We start from the raw sequence: 21,472 nt of genomic DNA, 5'->3' as shown, positions 1-21,472 counted from the left end.
GTTTTCGTTTGAGCTCTCATCAGTTCTGAGATTTACGAGTAGTATATAAAGTTTTAAGCAAACAGTTTATATACAAATTTTGAGTTTTGAAATGCCGCTGACAGACATTGAGGCTGGTTTTCCAGATACCATTCGGTTACAGCCGGGTACTAGACGGCCGGATTGCCTCAAAGTGATCATCGATCATTTTCGGGCGGAGGGGACGAACCAGCATTGCCCTAAGAAACATGTGATTGGCTGCTTCCGGATGTCGGTGAAGAGCGATGCAACGACAAAGTATGTCGAGTTGACAGCCCTTAAGCTCTGCCGGAAGCTAATCTCATCGGGGGAATCCGACGAGGAGTAGCAAGAAGATGAAGATGTTTCCACTACAAGCGGGCCATCGCAATCGCTAGGATCTTCAGCTGGCAATGATATTTTAAAATCGTGAATGTTGTTAAGGTCTAAATAAAGAATTCCCCAATACCTGAGTGCCCCAGCACATCCCATAGTATTCTCAACCGGTACTCTATATTTCTTATAGATACTCTTGTGCGATACCCTCTCTAAACCATGTTGGAGTGTACCTCTCTCTCCCACAATAGCAGTTTTTTCTGCCAATCTTTATAGCCCTTCCGTGTATTGATTAATTTATAAAATATCTGTTAAGATCCAGAATTTTATTAGATGAGGTTCTGTATAGACATTCCATTCAACGAAATGCCTACAAACTAAAGTCTTGAGTTTGCCCCAAAAGAATGTTGTGAAATGTATTGCAATTTATGAGCTGTGACTGCGTACACATTTGATTTATGTTAAACATAATATTTGTATGGAAAGGCACACATTTCCTTGGCCATTTCCAATTGAAATTTATTTTCGTCGCGCACAGAAAAGCCATAAACAACTTAAGTAGAAAATGGTTTTTGAGGGTCATTAACTAAAATCCATGCGCTTATTTCAAACACAAACAGCTGTGCCAACAATTTGTCAGTCACACAGATAAATATATAATTTTTATGAACGAACTTTCTGAACGAAATAAATATATATCACAGACACTTATCGTAAAATATCTGATACTAAAAATTGTTCATAATTTCTTCGAAAACAAATTGTGACACAGATATTTAGAGACTTAACCTATACGCAGAATAAAGATTAAGGCAGCAAATATTTGTCGCCGATAAATTTCCATTATCTTTCCGGCCTGTATGGCCGTTTTGACAGCCACACGACCCGAACAGGGGGAAAGATCAAAGCAATCGAGCGAACACATATTTCTGATCGTCGTGCCTTATTAATAATGCTAAATATTCTTTTATGATTTATGGCCAGTGACAAAAGTCAACCGGTGTGACATCTGGTGCTAACAGATTGAATTTAAAAATGGTTTTTATGCCCGTTACTCAAAGGAATGAAGGGTGTAGAAAATCATATATATTACTGATCTTAAAGATCACAATTTTGAAGATGTGTTAGAATAGAAAACGATCATATATACTTGAAATCGTCGCAATCGGATCATTATTTTAGGCAGAATGAACGAAAGAAGGCTCTTTGGCTCTTTGAACACCTGGCTTTCGAGCACTATTAAGGCCAGAGCCACGCGCTTATGAGTTTTAGGAATATTTAGTACTTGCCTTTTCTGCCTTTAGCTGAATTATGGCCCAAATGCAGGAATTTCTGGCTTGTGCTGTGTTTGTGGCAAACAGGTTGAGCGCATTATTTATGCTGATTCCATTAGAATCCATTTCGCAATTTAATTTATTTCAGTGCTCCAATGTTTTGCTCAAGTGTTACAATCGTTTAATTAGAGCGAATCAATTGCGTTGGCCATGTGCTAATCAAATGCATTTTTAATTTGTAATCAATTAAAGTGCACCACCAGTCGCTTGTGTCTGTTAAATAAATACATTTATTTTGTGGACACCCGGAAAGTGTTATTGAGAGTGTGAAATAACTGTTTGCCGTACAACTTCTTTATTAAATGGTTTGTAGATACAATTAAGATATTCAAATTATATAAATGTATGCCAGGATCTTGTAGATCCACTGACTATTACTCCAGTTTGTGCTCTGGCTCATCGTCGGGGCACATGGATTGGATCTTGTGCTTGCGACGATCGCGACAGCTGCCACAGATGCGCATGCAGAAGAAATAGAGAAGCTCCAGGAAGCTGAGACTCGAGATGCCCATGAAGAGGCCACAGATGCCACCGCAGTTGGATATCAATGTGGAGACACCAAACAGAATGGTACGCTTGATGGCCGTGAACTGATGCTCCTTGAAGTACACAGAGAGACGTGAACCAATGGCACTGGAAGGAAAATAGATGGTTGAAATAATGATAGATGCATGGAGATACATATATACTCCATACTCACTCCGTATGCTCATAGACCTCTCGAAAAGCCCTAATAGTCTTAGCCACATCGAATCGTGCTCTGGATATCTCAAAATTATACTCCAGCGATGTGCAGGCCGGCATGCAGTTGCACATGATTTCCACATTGTCATTGACACTCTTTTCCATGGTTTGATTTTGCAATAAAGTATAGAGCTCATCCTGGGCAGATGTATAGCAGTTAATGTCATCCAAACCACACACAGGAGTGCCCAAAGGTTCTAGAAAAAAACAAAGATTAATATGGAGCTTAAATAACGATTAAAGATATTTACTGGGCATCCAGAACTTGGCACAGCCGCACTTGGAAATCGTAAAGTTGGCCAGGCATTCGGTTTGGCAATTGCTTTGCGAATACGAACGGAAAAAGGTCAAGGAGCGCTCATCATCGAACAGGCACTGACGCCTGAAAACAAAAGGGAAATTGGTTTTGGTCTAAGGCGAAATTCCTTTCAACACCTTTTTTGTAGTTACTTTTCTGGGCTGATTTCGTGCAAATTGTCGGTAGACATGACATAGTTGGGCAATACACTGACCAACACCTCATCGCCATGGGGCACCAGAATGTAATTGCCTGACGTGAGCGGCACACTCTCCGGGGAGTTGAGAAAGACCTGGAAAAATAACACAACTGAAGACACGCCACACCCAGTTTCTGTATAATGATACCTTATACCTTATAGCCCTGTTTAAAGCTGCGGCAATCGTAGTCAAAGTTGTGCTGCAGTCCCTGCAGAAAGGCAAAGAAACCATTGCCCACGGATGAGAAGACCGTGCGCTGTGGATACGTATTCTGTCCCTGATTCCCGTAACCCGTATCCAGCGACCAATTGCCAGTGATGTTATTCAAGGGCGGCAGATCAACATCGAAGAAGTTATTGAAATCGACCACATCGGGATCCTTGTAGCTGATGAAGTTCTCGTCACGATAAATATCCTTGGGACGAAGGCCATTGAATTGATAGCATATACCCTCGTCGGTGGCAACAAAATCGAAGATTTTATCACAAAAATAGAACCGTCCATTCCATTTGCAGAACGGACCAGTCTCATTCTTGGATATACTCAGGTCTATCAATGTTTGGGTTACGTCCACAAAGGGCGGATTCATTCCCGCGAGTATGGGCATGAAACGATGAACCACATCCGGATCACAGATGTGCATGGCAGCAGCCATGCGGGCCAATCTGTAAGAGAGATGATATTCGTAATTTAGAGAATTTTCAACAAGTTTTGAGGGATATAAGACTGCAAGAAGAGGTATATATGTGTATTGGAAACGTACAGAAAGGATAACAGCTTCATATATTGAAAACAATGATTGAAACTGTTAGAAATCTATAAGGCTTCCATAGATATATAGAAAACGTTTCATATTGCCACAAACATACTCGTAACCTAACGAAATATAACTAGAAACTGGTTCCGAAAAGATCTTAAGGATAGAAGAGATATAGAAACATAAATACTCAACTCTTCCTCATCCATGCTGGTAACATTACCATTATTCTGGTATTCATCCCATAGCAAACGCGATACATTCGTATAATCGAAGAGATTGCGTTCCATTTTGATTTCCGGACAGATGGTTATCGTAGGAAATGGTATCTTATGCACTGGCACCAGGGTCTCATCAAAGCCCAGTATCACCGGTGAATCCTGCCACTTGAGATAGGTATCCCAGATGAGGGAAATGGCAAAGTACACGGAAATGCATGTGAAGAACAGCCAATACACTCTGAAACCAAAACAGGGTTAGCCAACCAAGCAAGAGCCTCGATATATCACACCACATACTTCTCATAGATGGGACGATGGACCTCAAACAAATATCGTATGCCGTGTATGGTCGTGCTCTTGGAGTACTCCAGCAGCAGACCCTTGCAGGCGGACAGAGGACTGCCGTATCGAATGCGAGACTTGATGATCACATCACTGGGCACATCACTCAGGGCCGCGGAGGCAATGCTGGCCCTCTGATCGTAGCTTGGCAGGGCCAGGAGCTCTGGTCCGGGCAATATGTTGCACGGTTTCTCCTCCGCTGCCTCCTCCTTGATCTCGGACATGTTGCACTGTGTCCGTAAGCGTATCGCCAACTAAGCTGTGCCAGCCATACGGCGTGTCCTTTTATAGCTTTTACAGCTGCAAAAACTGGGCGCGTTCTTCGTCTCCAGTGGGAATGTTCCGGAGTCCTCGGAGTGCTCGAGGGACCTCGATTCGCACGCACCAGCAAGGTATTCCGTGTACTTAAACTTAATTACAGACCCACACACCCTATATCGCACGTACATATGTGAAGGTGTTAATAATAATAAAGTGACTGCTAATTTCTCATTTGCATTATCCCATTAAAGGGGTCTTTAAGTAATATCTTAAGGTTTTTTACTCTAATGTTCTTGGAAATGCTCCTCCAAAGTTTCTTTTAAGGACAGCGGACAGAGATATGTCAACGAAATCGTCTAGTTTATGTTATTTGTTCTCTGGAAATAAAAAGTGTTTAAAATATCTAGTATCTAAATTCCTTTCATATGTGAACGTCCCTCTATTAAGCCAACCGTAGGGCACTGCTGCATGATGCTCGACAAGTTACTTGCAGGAAAGCTTTGAAAATTATACCTAAATGCTATTAATCGAATTAACATAATATATATTTTTTTTAATCATTATTATTATTAATTTTTATTGTTTGAATTTGTACTATTAATTTGTTTTTATATTCTTAATATTAATTTTTATTTATTATTTATATTATTAGTATTTATTTTTATTTATATTATTAGCATTCATTTTTATTTCTGTTATGAATATTTTAAGTACTAAATTTAATTCTTTAATTTAATTTAATTCTTACTATTTTTATAGCATTGATTTATTTTAATTATTAATTCTTATTTTATTTTTAATTTAATTTGTGATGCTTTTTTATTTTCCTTGTAATTATTATTATTTTTTTTTTTAATTTTTTAGTTAAATTTTTATTAATTTTTTGTTTTAACTATTAGCATCAATTTTTGATATTTTAATTAACATTATTACACTTTTCGTTTAATTAATACAAAAATGAGTGATAACAATTAAAACAAACAAATAAAAAATAATAGTTAAAATATATAACTAACATTATTACACTTTTCTTTTAATTAAATTTATTTATAGTTAAAATATATAATTTTTTAATGGTTTGTTTTAATTATTATTACTCATTTTTGTATTTTAAATATTTTTATTTATTAATTCAGTATTAATATTTATATATTCAATCTGAAAATATTGCAAGTGGATCCCAGATTAGTGATTTATTATAAAGATGCTGGGGACATGGATGCTTCCTGAATCCCAAGAACTTTTTCATTATCTTCACAAGTGCAGAGTCCGCTCTGGGGTGTAGTACTTTATATATCTATATTAAATTTAAAAAGTCACTTTATGGAATAAAATATTATCTCTCTCTATTCCAGGTACGCAATTCCACCCAGCGGTGATTTACTTATGAGCTATTCAATTTTAGTAAGTACTACCAATTGATTTCTGTACCAAATAGGCAATACAACATTCATTCCTTTCTTTAATAATTTCCCTTATTGGATATTTACATTACACTGACAGGTATGAGCATTTATGAGTATTTACAACATCAGATAGCCGAAACCATTGGGGAACATCAAAAGAACCCTATATAGATGGTGTACACTTATCAAATCATCTCGGCCAATTTTGGCAGCATCCTGCGAGTCTTTACTTTGATTTTATGCTAAAAAGATTGTCACCCATATGGCCGGCCTCCGGCATGCCAGCGTACATTACTCTTTTTTCCGAATGCCCGACATCGTTTAAACATGTTCCTGGAATTTAGTGGGGATGCTCGCCTTATATGCTCGACTGCCGGTCGGTCCCCATGGTGGTGGGCCCCCCCCTGTCCGAGGAGTGCCTGAATACCTGACTGTCGGTCCGTTGGACTGCCTGCATTCGTGCGTGGTTTGATTTTGTCTGCGTAGTGCTATCCTTAGTTGTTGGCACTTATTTCGGGGACATTGTCATCGATATAAAACGGGCTTTTTTGCTGTTGCTGTTGCTTTTTCTGTTGTCCATTGGTCAGGAGGCATCCGTTGCGCATTTTTCGAATAGTCAGCCAACTCTTTGGGTTTCTTGCTTTTGTCCATTATCAGAGTGTGTGCATCAGCATTTGGTTTCGCGTGAAATTCACTCACGACTTGTAATTATTTAATTTTATTGTTTGTTTTGTTACCGACCGAGCAAAAACGCCTTCGTTCCGAGTGCCTACTGTTTAACAAGATCTCAATATCAGATCAATTGGCTGAAAGGCCTTTTAAAAACTACACTAAATTATTATGTAGATACGGTTTGTTACGTATATGTGATGCCCCCAGGTCCCAACAGCCAACGCCTACGACTGCCTCTGGGCATTTTGTTCCACCTCGTATATGGTTATTAGTCATTAGGCTTACGGAGATAATTATTATGGGTAAGTTGTGGGGCTTAACATGCCCTTAACTGAATTGATAAATGGTCTTAATGAGTGTTACCTATAGAATCACAAACTGATTGACAATCTACGGGGGCTAGAATTTCTGGAACGATATTTGAAAAAGTAGAACGCAGAATAATAAAGTATAATTATGTCTATTAGATTGCAGAAAAACATCGCAATCGGCCAGAATACACCCAGTCGACCCCTGCCCAATAGGATGATCTAAGAGGACCTCTACCCTCGAGACCTGGACAGATAATTGAACCAAATAATATTCCCCTCAATATTCTTCGACCATGATGACACGTATTTAAAAAAATTTTTTTTTTAATCAATTTTTTTTAAACTAATTTTTAAATTTATTTTTATTATTATATTTTTTTAAATCATTGTAATTTTTTTTTGTGATAACAGTAACAACAAACAATATAATTACAAATTTTTTAAGCAAATACAAATTACAGAATAAATTAGGAATAAAAAACCTACCGTTTGGCTCCTTGAACACCTGGCCCTCAAACGTTTTTAATGCTAGATAAAGGTGCTATCGAGTGCATATATCTTTTGGAGGCCTATGCAGATCAAGTTTCAATTTGTTTTAGTTCTGTTTTAAAATTAAGAACAACATTTCTTGCTTAAAATAAAACCTGCAACCTTTTTTTTACTTTTCTCAAACAAAATATTTTGTCGACTGTCATCAAAAGAATTTCCCATAAATTCACAAAGATATACGAGAGTGCACATATATGTTTATACCTCTGTCTAGGGCCCTTGGGTAATTTAGCTTAAATTATTCATATTTTAATGTGTTCCGAACATATGCCACAACTCGCAAAAATCTCATGGCAGGCAACGCTCCCCGGGAATGGACACAAAAAACTCAATTGCCTGCCTCTGTCTGTCTGAATTTTTTGTGTGTGTTGTTTTCTTCCTTTTGGCCAACGACGAGTCCGACGAGTGTGCATTTGATGGAACTGTAATTAAATTGGCGAGTGCTCCAAAACGTCACGACAGTCTACACATTTTAGCAATTCTATTTGAATAATTGACGCTAGGTCGGTCTGTGGATGCTGCATGCTGCATGTGGAATGTAAATGGTCTGATTGCCCTTTGAGGAGGGCGGGGGTTTTGGGCAGGCCATGTGAAGTTTTGTTGAAAAATTGAATATTTTCTAGTTGTCCCCGACGGCATAGATATTCATTAACTATTTACTGCAGGCCAAAATCGAACGAAAATAATAAATACGAGTAGGGCTTGATACAATTTCATTTTGAAATTCGTTTTAAAATTCGTTGTTTAGATGTTTGATTTAATTTATTTAGTTTGTTAGTTAAATTGAAAATGAATGCTACTGTTTTTTTTATTGTTGTTGTGTGGATACATTGATTGGTTTAGAGCTCGACGGGGAGAATTTTTTGAAGGAATTGAAGGAATAAAGAGTTTTTATCTTTAAAAATAGTTCCTCCTTGAGTTACTCCGTTTGATTAGTATTTGGAAATTTTTTTTTATATTTTCTAGTTCGGGATATCTGAAGGTTGAGACCCGCGAGCCTCGACACAAACATTTCGACTTGTTTTAATCATTTGTAAAGATTTTTTTTAAGTATCTTCCTTCCAAAAAGTTGTGTCTAAAAGGACCGTATTCCGTATTCTATAGTTCGTTTGGCCTTTTGGAAACAGTTCTTCTTTCTGATAAAACTACATCAGTTCTTAAAATTCCCAAAGATATTCTTGTAGTATATTTTTCAATACTACTTTTATGATTCGAATAAGAAACGTGAAGGATACGTGTACGAGTAGATGTATATGGCAACATAACGTACGTTATGATCTCATCAATTCAGAATGCCTTCCATTCAACTGGGGGGATGGATAACCATGTACATTCTTCATAACCCAGAAAGCTCCCAACCTCAAGACTCACTCCCGCCCATACACTGATGGACGACTGTTATTCCCTTTTGGCATTGCATCTCCTACTTGACTCATTCACATTTGTTTATAAATTATGAGGAAGGAGGCAGGAGCCACCAGGTAGAGTCTGACTGCTGACTGCAGCTGCTGATGAGAGAGACGGGGAGAGAGAGAAAGGCTGCTCCTGCAGCTCCTTCAGCTGGTGCACCTCCTCCACGTTGGTGCTCTGTAATAAATCAAAAGCAGTTTCGTCTGCAATTGTCTGTCGTTTTGGCCTGGAGTCTGTCTGCCTGTCTGCCACATGAGGCATCTGCATCTGCATCTACCAGGTACCATGTACCTGTGTCCGTGTGCAGGGAAATTTATGCATGGCTTCACATTTCTTCGAGTTATCATTTGTTACCTAAATTATGCATGTTGAGCTGAACGTTTTTGTTGTGGAATTACCTCAGACGATTAGCTAGACCCTTGGGCTAAATTGGTCAAGAGATTGTTAACATTATTCGCAGGGGGTCGTTCCCGCCCGGACTGGACTGTCAGTTGCCAAAATTACTACATAGTTCGCCCCGCAAGGTAATTTCACATTTTACGTTCTCTATTCCACAAAATGTATTCTAATTATGCACAGCAAATGCTAATCATCATTTCTATTATAAACTTGGGCTCGATTACACAAAATTTCAATTATGAAAAGACATTTATTTTACGACAAATATTCCCCACAGCTGCATATACAATCCCTTGGCATATTTATGACATTCAAGTTGTCTCTGTGTTTGGGATCGCAAAAATCCGATGCAATCATTACGACTAATTAAATGTATAATTCAGTATTAGCCACCGCACAAATTGTTTGCAAATTGTCGCCCACTTTTCCCCACTTTGAATGTAAATTGTGGCTCGCATTAGCTGGTCGCTGATTTTCCTCATTAAAAGGCGCCATTTCCACACGCAGCTGGGAATTTTCACATGCATGCTGTGAAATTAAATCAAAAATATTTAAAGTATGAGTTGTCTAGAAAAATAAAAGGCTCAAAAGTGAGAGAAATCGATGAATAAATTATCTCTGTTGGCAGCTATCGAACTTTATCGATAATTCTGTTTCCACAATGGCGAATAATTTGGGGAACAATTTTAATTTAGGATTTTGTTCTTCGATGTTTTTGTATACAAAGTTAGTGGGATTGGCCGTGAACTACGAGGAGTGGGTTCAACTACCTAAGGGAATGCACGTCCGATGAAGATTTGGACTGAGAGTTAGATAAGGGCAAGGGAATTCTATATTAGCAATAAGAAACAGATCATTTAAGAACATACGGTTAGAAGATATAAGTAGATATTATAGGAAATATCTTAAGAGGCATTGTAAGCTGCTGCTCCGAACTTAGATCTTCATTCCAAGGCACTGTAGATGTGTAGCATAACAAAATACTATATAAAACGTTAACGTAATTCAGAAATATCTTCTCTAGTTTTTTTAAGAATTTTTCAGACCTAATTTACTTGTAAAACTCTCCCCTTAGTCCCAAATATCTCTACAGAATCTGTAGCAGCACTTCCATTACCATCAATTACCCCTCAAATCCTCAAAGACTAGGTCAACTAAGAGACCAAGGCCATCATCCATCGATAAATGCAACGTGCCTTTGTTTTTTTTGTTTGCACAACTGTAATTAAAGATAAATAGCCACCAAGTTGATCGCACTTGTTAACTATCGTATGTCATCTATACAGAGTACTCGTATAGCCGTACAGATTTTGCAATATATGTGCATATATATGAGACATGTTATACGACAGACTCTCAACCTTTTAATAATGTGTCGCCACATTTTCATATGTAGATAATTTCCTCACTGGCCGAGTGGCTGCTGCCAGTGCCGTGGGCTATAAATTATGGGCTATGGCAAGTTGACTGCTGTTGATTTTTATCAACGTCATCAGCTTAATTGCCACACTGTGCCCAGGCGGCACTCCACTCCTCTCCTCTCCACTCCACTCCACTCCTCTCTATTATGGGGTTCAGTACGGTTCAGATACTTTCCGATCTGTTCAGTATCTTTAAAATATTGTAGTTTAGTGATTGAGTGGCAAAGAGCGAGAGAGCGAGAGCGCGTTGTACTTGCAATTATTAATGAAATATGGCTGTCAGTAATTATTTGTTATAAATTTGCATAGAAATTGCCATTTGTACACTTCACTTCTCATCTGGTAGTGGGCCGCAGAATTGCACAATTCTCTCACTCGCCCGATGCTGGCGGCGTTATTAATGACAATGTAAGCCCATGATTAATATCGTTGACACACTCATTTCGATAGCCATATAGTTATGTACTTGTTTATATATATATGGTCTGACATAGCCTCTAACTAAGTAGTGAGTGAGCGCCCTACTGATTGCTAATTCCCATCAACTGTCTCAGAAATGGACGCCCAATAAATTCCTGTGGCACTGCTACTAGTTTGTGGGCTTGAATGGTTTTTTATCTGCAGCTTAACTAGTGTTTAGGCTTAGTTAAAGCTTACTTTTTAAATTGGTTTCTATTTAGTTGTAGTTGTGGCTAATTTTATGGATTACTAGTTGACCCGGCAAACCTTTTGTCCCGAATCATGACTTGAATGTGCGAATGGAATCCATAAACAGGTTTGAATCTGGATCTGTTCAATGGTAGTTCTGGTAGTGTGCAATACAGACCATCTGACACATATTTGAATTTGAGAGCATAAAAATGGGAAAATTCGTTGTCCATAGGCAAAATCATCACTTTCGGATGAGCGGAATAATCAATATATGGCTCGTACTCGCATGCGAGTTAAAGCAACGAAGCGGAAATGGAAACACACACTTATTTCCTCTCACTAAACATTTATTTAATCTTATCCTAGTCGTAAGATATATATCTTTAATCCAAACCATAAAACCCCAGCCAATTAGCATAAAAAATGCTCAGATATATATTAAATATTTCAGCTTTAAATGCGTCCATTCAAAGATCAATATAGAAATAATTAGAGAATCGTAAAAATTGATTGAATGACAATTACAATTTTTACACAGCCTCACGATCGACGAACGTTTATTTGAATTTCTCCAGTGACAAACGCGCGTGCTAAGTGGAGGCCATAAAATCGTGGCATATATATTCACGTTATACAGTATACAGAGAAAATTAACATGCAACACGACAACAGGCCGATGACAGGAGTCTCTCTGGAGTGCTGCTGGCTGGCTGGCTGGCTGGCTGGAATGGCTGGAGTCAATGGTGCGACAAAGTACGTGGAGTGTCAGGAGCGCCTGCCAGCGCAGAAACATTCCCCAACAAGATATTGTCCATACATTGTGCTCATATTTAAAATGGCCAACGATTCTGACCACCAGCAGCATCACAATGGATGCTGTGGATGCTGGCAATTGGCAATCGACATCCCGAACTCCAGCTCCAGCTCTAAAGTATTTCGTGCATGGTCGGTCGGTCGGTCGGTCCCCTGGCCCGTGTGGTGTGCTCCCTGAAGGCCTGTCAAAAGCAGTGGTTTCATGGCGGTCCCAAAGTCCCAGTCACAGACCCCCATCCCAATTCCAATCTCCATTCCTGGGTCCGCGAGTCGGGTACGTACCCATTGCGTGTTCGAGTATCGAGGCCGAAACTTCAACACCTTCAAACGGGCATCATCATTACCATCATCATCATCATCGATAAAAATTCAGCGTTGCATTGCATACAAACTGTTGCTAAAATTTATTTATATGTAATGTTCTCTCATGCATATTTAATGTCCACGCATTTTCATCTGGCTTTTGGGTAAAACAGAAAAAAGGACCAGATTCCAGGCGAAGCTTTAGATGCTCTTACAGGCAGCTAACAGGCTTGATTTCCTTGAGATGTGTTCTTATAATGATATATTTCAGGACCATTCGATCTAAGGGAAAATCTATGCACTGCTTTTAGCGATTCTCGGTTTTGTCTACTCGTTAATCCCTTCTGTAGCTAAGTCGGTCCCAAAATCCAGCAACAACATACGAAAGTTTACAGAGAATGCTTATAAAGAAACACACTTTATGGCCTTTAGGGACTGCCAATCTACAAGAATGCCTACCTAGAATCGAGAACTTTCTTCCTCCGTTGCAAACATCTCTCTCGAAACCCCCATACCCTCCATAAAAGTGTATACAAAAGACAAACCAAAACCCAAAGAGTAAGTAAAAGATAAAATGCAGCTTGCCGTTTGGCGACCTCAACCTCCACCGTACTCCAACAAAAACAAACAAGTAGTAGCAGCTCCTGCTTCTGTCGTACGGAGTATCTGGCAGATTTTAGCTTCAGCTTTGGCTTCTGGTTGCCTGTTTTCTGTTGCCAGTTCCCTGTTCTGGTGGCCAGAGATTGGCAAGCTGTTCCCCAGTTTGTTTTCCTCTTGTAGCGATTGTCGCGGCATTGGGTGCTGGCTCCTTTTTTTTTTTTTTTTGGTGTTATTCCGCTTGTTCTTTAGTGTTTGAAAAGATAGAGATAAATCGATTGAATTGTGGAGTTATAGAGGGGGTTTATAGAGGAAATTCCCTGCCTAGTTGCACAATAGAAGGGTCCTCTGCGTATTAACAATTCTCCTTCACGAATGTCACTCAGTTGTCTGTCAGTCAGTCCGTCAGGGGGGGCTCTGCCTCATGCGACATGTACCTACAACATCTCAATGCTAAGACCCGCCCCCCCCGCCCTGTGCGTTATGTATGCGAGTGTAAAAACGTACAAGAGACTCATAAATCAAAATGACATGACCAACTCTCGAGCATTAATATTTCAACACCATAAATGCGGCGTCAATTCGCACATGGGGAGATGGTAGATGGTAGATGGGTTTCTGAAGGAGAGCCCGTTGACAGGGACATGCACAGCGATGTCTGCAGAAATTGTGTGCATAATAAATAAATATGAAAAGCCTTCACGACGACACACCCAACTGTTCAAAACTGTTCTCCCTCTCCTAGCTCCAGTTTCGCATTCAATTCCAAAGTGCAGCTCACTTTGAGCATCAAATCAAATCAAGGCAAGCGTTCAAACATGCAACATGCAACGGGAGACGAGTCGAGAGACGAAACGAAACGAGACACGCTCGACTAATTATGGAAATGTCATCAGACGACGACGACGATGATGATGATGATACTCGTAGTTCCCTTGTGGGGAGGTCTCTCTCCGCCTAAAAAGGAAAAAAATACATTTAGTTTGCACAATTTGCTTGCAAATGCATCCAACACATGCGACAATTTCAAGCAGCACTTGCATGGTAATTTATTAAACTCGTACATATTTTTCCTCCTCCTCCTCCTTTCGGTTTGGAAGAAATTAAAATATTTTTTTTTGGTGGGGACCCGGGGGCAAATTGGGTGACGACAGACATTGGTTAAGAGACAGCGACGCGACGCCTTGTGCGACGCGTTAAGTGACAAAAGTTCAGCTCGTGGGTGGCACAAAAGTCGGAGGGAATCAGACAAGAGGTGGCTTGGCATTGCCTCCATGCGCAATGATATATGGTTTTGTCGGCTGTCATTTGGTTTTTGAAAATTATTATTGTGCTGGCCGCCTGCACTTTGGGCTTGAGTGTCTTTTGTTCGATACTCTTTTAAGGATATACTCGTATGGTTATATTATTTGTTCGCTCAGTAGAGTTCTAAAAGTGATTTTTAGGGTTAGAAAACTAAACAGTTGGGAGTAGTTTCAATAAAATGTTGGCTTTAGTATTAGTTTTATTTTTTATTAATTTTTGTATATGAAATATCAATATTACACTGCAGTAGCTTTATTGACTGCAGTTATTGACCAACACTGTTTTTAAACATTCTGCAACACTGCACTCGTACGGTTATATTATTTTTCGTTCAGTAGAGTTCTAGATGGTTTAATGGTTAGGAAATTAAACATTTGGGCGTAGTTTAAATGAAATTCTTCGAAAGGTTTGTGATCTATAATTAATTTTATTTTGTATACATTTATTTATATTAAATATCAATATTACACATCGTTTTATGCCACTGCAGTAGCTTTATTGACTTCAATCATTGACCAAAACTGTTTTTAAACATTCTGCAACACCGCAATTTACTTAAACTATACTTTATTCTTAACTAAAGCAAACAAATGGAATACATTTGTATATTAGGCATTAAAACCCTACATTTTTATTCCACATTGAACTCTTCAACACTGGAAAATCTACTTCAAATTTATAATTCTTACTGATTTCATTTAAAATACTAAATTGTATTCCTTAATTAACTCTTCAACAGTAGAAATTCTCATAATTCTTACTAAATCTCTTATCCAACACTGATTAAAAGCCACATTTTGTACTGAATTTAATTTAACTGCCACATTTTGTACTGAATTTAATTGAAAATCTTCAACTTTTGTCCCCAAATAAATGTCTTATTAAAGAGTACTCCTTGTTCGTGTCGTTTTCCGTTTTTTCGCGCGCAAGTGCTTAGCATTTTACTTGTTTTTCTTCCATTTGCTTTTGCTGCTGCTGTCGGTGGTGGTGCTGCAATCGTAAATTTCAGTGAATTACGATTTTACCTGCTTTCGCACAGTATACAGGACTGCTGGCTGTCTGCATGTCTGCATTTTAAATATGCAGTCAACACTTATCACGCGGCGGAGGTACAACAAGTCGGCGATTTTAATGGCTGCCAAGATGGTGGCACTGTGACTAAGTAGGAGACCCCGGGGGAGAGTCTCTTCTGTGTGTGTTTTGTGGGGTTTTCTTTACCAATTGGCTGCTACCTTCACCACCCCGCCCGACCCCCACAAAAAAAAGAAACAGTCATATTTTATGCGAACTTTCGTTCTTCATTTATTTTTGTATTCTTTTGCTGTTCTCTCTCCTTGCATTGTAATATTTTTGTATCTTTTGGCGATTTTTCATCTCCATTATTTTGCAGGAAAAATAAATTTGCAAACGGTAGAAGAAATATTTTCCACAAAATCCCCGACCGATAAATTTTATCCACCCACCAACCCACCCAGTCAGTGGGCCGTTTTGGCCATTTTTTCCTTTCGTTTCGTATCGTTTCTGTATTTTCTGTATGAGGTTGGGTGACAAGTCCAGCCTGGTTGAATGGATTGGTTGGGATGGCGGTAACCTCCCAATGATAAATGGACGCGGCTAGAGGGAACCCACTATAATGGCCAACGCGATGGCGATGGCGGTGGCTTTCACCTGCAAAAAAAAAAGAACAGTAAAACCGTGTAACAGAGAGATGCAGGAGTGTCCTGTGGGTCCAAGCGAGAGATCTTCATACTCTGCTTGTCAAAAGCATTGAACGGGAACATCACTTACCAGTATATACCTATACATATACAGATGTATGTATGTTCATATATATAAGCTCGATTTTCATTCCCAATCTGCATCTACCGCAGAACCATGCCAGAACGATTCTCGGCTATATGTGGCGAAATGGACATTTATGAAAGAATTATTGATGTGTGTGTGGGGGGTGGGGTTGGGGAAAGCCCCAAAGTTTATGGCATATATTTTTATGACTCCCATAGAGGGAAAGAGATGGTGACCGTAGCCAGAGCCTGAACCAGAGCCCTGGCCAGGTCAGAGTTTGCTCCCCTCCACAGTGTGGGAGCCATATAATACAATAAATTGTCAGGTAGGGCGGCTAGCTGTCAAAATGCAAGGGCATAACTCTCTTTCTCCGCCGCCCCCCCTCTGTCCTGCCTCCAGTTTGGAAAATTTTAATTTATCGACGCCATATGTGGGCACTGAGCAGAGGGAACTATTGCCTGTGACTGTGCCCAGGCCCGTGTCCGTGCCTGCCCCTTAAGTTCCTCTCTCTCTCTCTCTCTCTCTAGCTCTCTTGCCGTGTTACTTCTTTTTGGAGGAAATATAAAATTTGATTTACTGCCATATTGTGTGTGGTAGTAGCAGCAGTAGCTCCAGTAGCAGCAGCTCCAACTCCAGCTCCCTTGGTATAATTTAGCGGCAAACGTAACCGAAATGTTATGATTTGTGAGCCAATGGATACACGTACATACATACAAACATACTGCATGCTACATACAGATATATTTTTTCTTGTTTGCCTTTTGGCTATGACTTAAAGCTTTTCAGATATGGCCTGTTTGTGGCAGTTTCTAATGCAGTGCTTTGTCCAGAAAAATGACAGGAAATTGAGAGAATGGGCACACTTTGCTGGTTATGTTTTTGGGTTTTGATGGATTTTGTGTTGAACTTCAAGACGTTGAGCAAGTGTTTTGACTGGGTTTTAATGGTTGGGTTGCATGTGTAATGCGTGGCTTTAAAAATGTTACTTAAGCATTTGGTATTTGTGTAAATGGATTGTGTTTTAAACTCTTTTGACTTTGTTTTTAATTATTCGTATAGTGTTCCACTCCCTATCACCCTTCCATAGGGCAAAAACAATAAATCCACATTTTAAACGCAAATCAACTCCTATGTCCTCTCTCAGCAAAGTTACGGCACTCCACTTTGAATGACATCATCGCTTTGCAGCGAGAAGAAAGAGAGATCGCATAAAAAGCATGCAAAACGTAAAGCGAAAATAACTCACATAGAATGAACCTTCAACTGTTCTATTCCTCTCTTCAACGCGCTCCCGTTTTTTCACACCGTGCAAAGCATATACACATATGTATATGCACATATGTATGTATGTACATATATGCATAGGCTGTTCACTGAATGCAAGAGCAAAGCTCTCTTCTTTCTTCTTAGCAAAGGTGCGCTTTTTACTTTACGCCGTCGCTTTACACAGGCTAAACCAACTAACAGCGCACTGCCCATCTCCCACCCACCCTTCAAGAGCACACACACATTGCAAAAGCAGAGACGCTCTCAATTTTTCGCCTCTGCTTCAGTTCATTGCACTCTCACCAACTGAAGTGGGAAGAGGGGATCAAAGACAAAAATGCATCAAATTTATGGACCTTTTCAATGCTGATGATCTCATCAATGCACTGCCCATCTCCCCCCGCCCCTTTCTAGAGCATAAGCTCAAGCAACTACACACACATTGCAAAAGCAGAGAACTGCTTCAGTTCATTGCACTCTCACCAACTAAAGTGGGAAGAGAGGGTCATGATAAGAAATCTTCAAATTAGTGGACTTTTTCAATGCTGATGATCTCATCAATGCACTGCACATCTCCCACCCGGCCCTTTCTAGAGCATAATCTCAAGCTTAAACACACACTCAATCAAAGGTAAAACTCTTGAAACTAAACACACTAACAACGCACTGCCCATCTCCCACACACACCTCAAGAGCAGAAGCTTTAAAACACACTCACATTGCAAAAGCAAAGACGCTCTCACCTTTTCGCCTCTGCTTCAGTTCATTGCACTCTCACCAACTACAGTGGGAAGAGAGGATCAAAGACAAAAATTCGTCAAATTAGTAGACTTTTTCGATGCTGATGATCTCATCAATGCACTGACCATTTTCCCTCCGTCCCTTTCTGGAGCATAAGCGCAAGCACTACAAACACACAAAATGCAAAAGCAAAACGAGAGCTTCAATGCTCTCATCGATTACGGTTCGTTCACCTACAAATAAATGACCGAATGCTGTGTCAAATTTTAGCTCCCATCGCAGACGCACGTTTTTCCGTGCCGTGGAGTAAAAAATCTTGGAAAATAGTGGAAAATGTTCGGAAAATTATATAAAAACCCGTGTGATAAGTGTAGCAAGTGCTTATAATGAAAATTCGCCAGAAAAGTCTTGTAACAAGTCGGAAAAGTGGTGAAAAGTGTAGTGAGAAGCCGAAAAAGAGATGAAAAGTGGTCGAAAAGGCAGGAAAATGCAATCCCATGAGTGTGGAGCGCCAAAGGTTTCGAAATAATGAAACAAAAAGATCGCAGCAAGTGTGAAAACGGCGCAAGACAAAATTCAGCAAAATGCATGGCACCATGCGATGATGTCACCTTTCAGCTCGATTTTTTTCTTTTTTTTCTTTTCTTTTCTGAGAGAGTTGGAGCGAAGCAGGCTGGTCATAAAGGAGGAAAAGGGTGCAAAGTGGCAAGAAGTGGAAGGCGATATTGGCAAAGTGAGTGAGTGAATAGACAAATTATCAAATGTACCGCAGGAACTATATAAAGAGCGGAAATATTGAGCGCAATAAATGGCAGCAAACAATTAGAGTTTTTTTTTCTGTGAGTGAAGTGAAGGATGGTCTCAAGACGGCAAGGAGTTCATGGCGGCAAGCAGCGAAAGGCGATATTGGCAAAAAGTGAGTGAAAGTGAGTGAGTGAAAAGAAAATAAATAAAATGTACCGCAGGAACTATATAAAGAGCGGAAATATTGAGCGCATTAAATGGCAGCAAACAATTAGAGCTTTTTTTTCTGTGAGTGAAGTGAAGGATGGTCTCAAGACGGCAAGGAGTTGAAGGCGGCAAGCAGCGAAAGGCGTTATGGGCAAAAAGTGAGTGAAAGTGAGTGAGAAAATATATAAAATGTACCGTAGGAACTATATATAGAGCGGAAATATTGAGCGCAATAAATGGCAGCAAACAATTAGAGTTTTTTTTCTGTGAGTGAAGTGAAGGATGGTCATCAAGACGGCAAGGAGTTGAAGGCGGCAAGCAGCGAAAGGCGATATTGGCAAAAAGTGAGTGAAAGTGAGTGAGTGAAAAGAAAATAAATAAAATGTACCGCAGGAACTATATAAAGAGCGGAAATATTGAGCGCAATGAATGGCAGCAAACAATTAGAATTTTTTTTTCTGTGAGTGAAGTGAAGGATGGTCTCAAGACGGCAAGGAGTTGAAGGCGGCAAGCAGCGAAAGGCGTTATGGGCAAAAAGTGAGTGAAAGTGAGTGAGAAAATATATAAAATGTACCGTAGGAACTATATATAGAGCGGAAATATTGAGCGCAATAAATGGCAGCAAACAATTAGAGTTTTTTTTTCTGTGAGTGAAGTGAAGGATGGTCTCAAGACGGCAAGGAGTTGAAGGCGGCAAGCAGCGAAAGGCGTTATGGGCAAAAAGTGAGTGAAAGTGAGTGAGAAAATATATAAAATGTACCGTAGGAACTATATATAGAGCGGAAATATTGCCAATGAATGGCAGAAAACAATTAGAATTTTTTTTTCTGTGAGTGAAGTGAAGGATGGTCTTTAAGACGGCAAGGAGTTTATGGCGGCAAGCAGTAGAAAGGCGATATTGGCAAAAAGTGAGTGAGTGAAAAGAAAATACATAAAATGTACCGCAGGAACTATATAAAGAGCGGAAATATTGAGCGCAATAAATGGCAGCAAACAATTAGAGTTTTTTTTCTGTGAGTGAAGTGCAGGATGGTCATCAAGACGGCAAGGAGTTCATGGCGGCAAGCAGTAGAAAGGCGATATTGGCAAAAAGTGAGTGAAAGTGAGTGAGTGAAAAGAAAATACATAAAATGTACCGCAGGAACTATATAAAGATCGGAAATATTGAGCGCAATAAATGGCAGCAAACAATTAGAGTTTTTTTTTCTGTGAGTGAAGTGAAGGATGGTCATCAAGACGGCAAGGAGTTCATGGCGGCAAGCAGCGAAAGGCGTTATTGGCAAAAAGTGAGTGAAAGTGAGTGAGAAAATATATAAAATGTACCGTAGGAACTATATATAGAGCGGAAATATTGAGCGCAATAAATGGCAGCAAACAATTAGAGTTTTTTTTCTGTGAGTGAAGTGAAGGATGGTCATCAAGACGGCAAGGAGTTGAAGGCGGCAAGCAGCGAAAGGCGATATTGGCAAAAAGTGAGTGAAAGTGAGTGAGTGAAAAGTAAATATATAAAATGTACCGCAGGAACTATATAAAGAGCGGAAATATTGAGCGAAATGAATGGCAGCAAACAATTAGAGTTTTTTTTTCTGTGAGTGAAGTGAAGGATGGTCTCAAGACGGCAAGGAGTTGAAGGCGGCAAGCAGCGAAAGGCGTTATGGGCAAAAAGTGAGTGAAAGTGAGTGAGAAAATATGTAAAATGTACCGTAGGAACTATATATAGAGCGGAAATATTGCCAATGAATGGCAGAAAACAATTAGAATTTTTTTTTCTGTGAGTGAAGTGAAGGATGGTCTTTAAGACGGCAAGGAGTTTATGGCGGCAAGCAGCGAAAGGCGATATTGGCAAAAAGTGAGTGAAAGTGAGTGAGTGAAAAGAAAATAAATAAAATGTACCGCAGGAACTATATAAAGAGCGGAAATATTGAGCGCAATGAATAGCAGCAAACAATTAGAATTTTTTTTTCTGTGAGTGAAGTGAAGGATGGTCTCAAGACGGCAAGGAGTTCATGGCGGCAAGCAGTAGAAAGGCGATAATGGCAAAAAGTGAGTGAGTGAAAAGAAAATATATGAAATGTACCGCAGGAACTATATAAAGAGCGGAAATATTGAGCGCAATGAATGGCAGCAAACAATTCGAGTTTTTTTTTCTGTGAGTGAAGTGAAGGATGGTCTCAAGACGGCAAGGAGTTCATGGCGGCAAGCAGTAGAAAGGCGATAATGGCAAAAAGTGAGTGAGTGAAAAGAAAATATATGAAATGTACCGCAGGAACTATATAAAGAGCGGAAATATTGAGCGCAATGAATGGCAGCAAACAATTCGAGTTTTTTTTTCTGTGAGTGAAGTGAAGGATGGTCATCAAGACGACAAGGAGTTCATGGCGGCAAGCAGTAGAAAGGCGATA

At 39.5% G+C, this 21,472-nt stretch overlaps 1 protein-coding gene across 1 annotated transcript; it reads right to left on the bottom strand.

Annotated features, from left to right (window-relative positions):
• Window positions 1–1,954: 1,954 nt before the first annotated feature.
• LOC6593783 (pickpocket protein 28) lies at window positions 1,955–4,453 on the bottom strand. The gene is made up of 7 exons (XM_026987484.1): window positions 4,185–4,453; window positions 3,862–4,125; window positions 3,064–3,574; window positions 2,862–3,001; window positions 2,663–2,793; window positions 2,368–2,608; window positions 1,955–2,300 (listed from the first exon to the last, which is right to left on the bottom strand). The coding sequence occupies exons 1-7, from the start codon at window positions 4,451–4,453 to the stop codon at window positions 2,042–2,044; spliced, it is 1,815 nt and encodes a 604-aa protein (XP_026843285.1). The 3' UTR covers window positions 1,955–2,041.
• Between the last annotated feature and the right edge of the window lie 17,019 nt (window positions 4,454–21,472).

The sequence above is a fragment of the Drosophila persimilis genome, unplaced genomic scaffold, assembly GCF_003286085.1.
Source record: "Drosophila persimilis strain 14011-0111.01,24,50 unplaced genomic scaffold, DperRS2 tig00000124-arrow-pilon, whole genome shotgun sequence".
Classification (NCBI taxonomy): domain Eukaryota; kingdom Metazoa; phylum Arthropoda; class Insecta; order Diptera; family Drosophilidae; genus Drosophila; species Drosophila persimilis.
The sequence above is the reverse complement of the archived record's forward strand: the minus strand, read 5'-3'. Positions and strand labels throughout refer to the sequence as shown.

What these genes read in the sequence shown, in the direction of transcription:
- LOC6593783 (XM_026987484.1), bottom strand. Translation starts at nt 4,453, where the DNA reads ATGTCCGAGATCAAGGAGGAGGCAGCGGAGGAGAAACCGTGCAACATA. An exon ending in CATCGTCCCATCTATGAGAA is followed by an intron (nt 4,126 to 4,184) that starts GTATGTGGTGTG and finishes TTTTGGTTTCAG; the next exon opens with AGTGTATTGGCTGTTCTTCA. An exon ending in GAGGTCTATGAGCATACGGA is followed by an intron (nt 2,301 to 2,367) that starts GTGAGTATGGAG and finishes TTTTCCTTCCAG; the next exon opens with TGCCATTGGTTCACGTCTCT.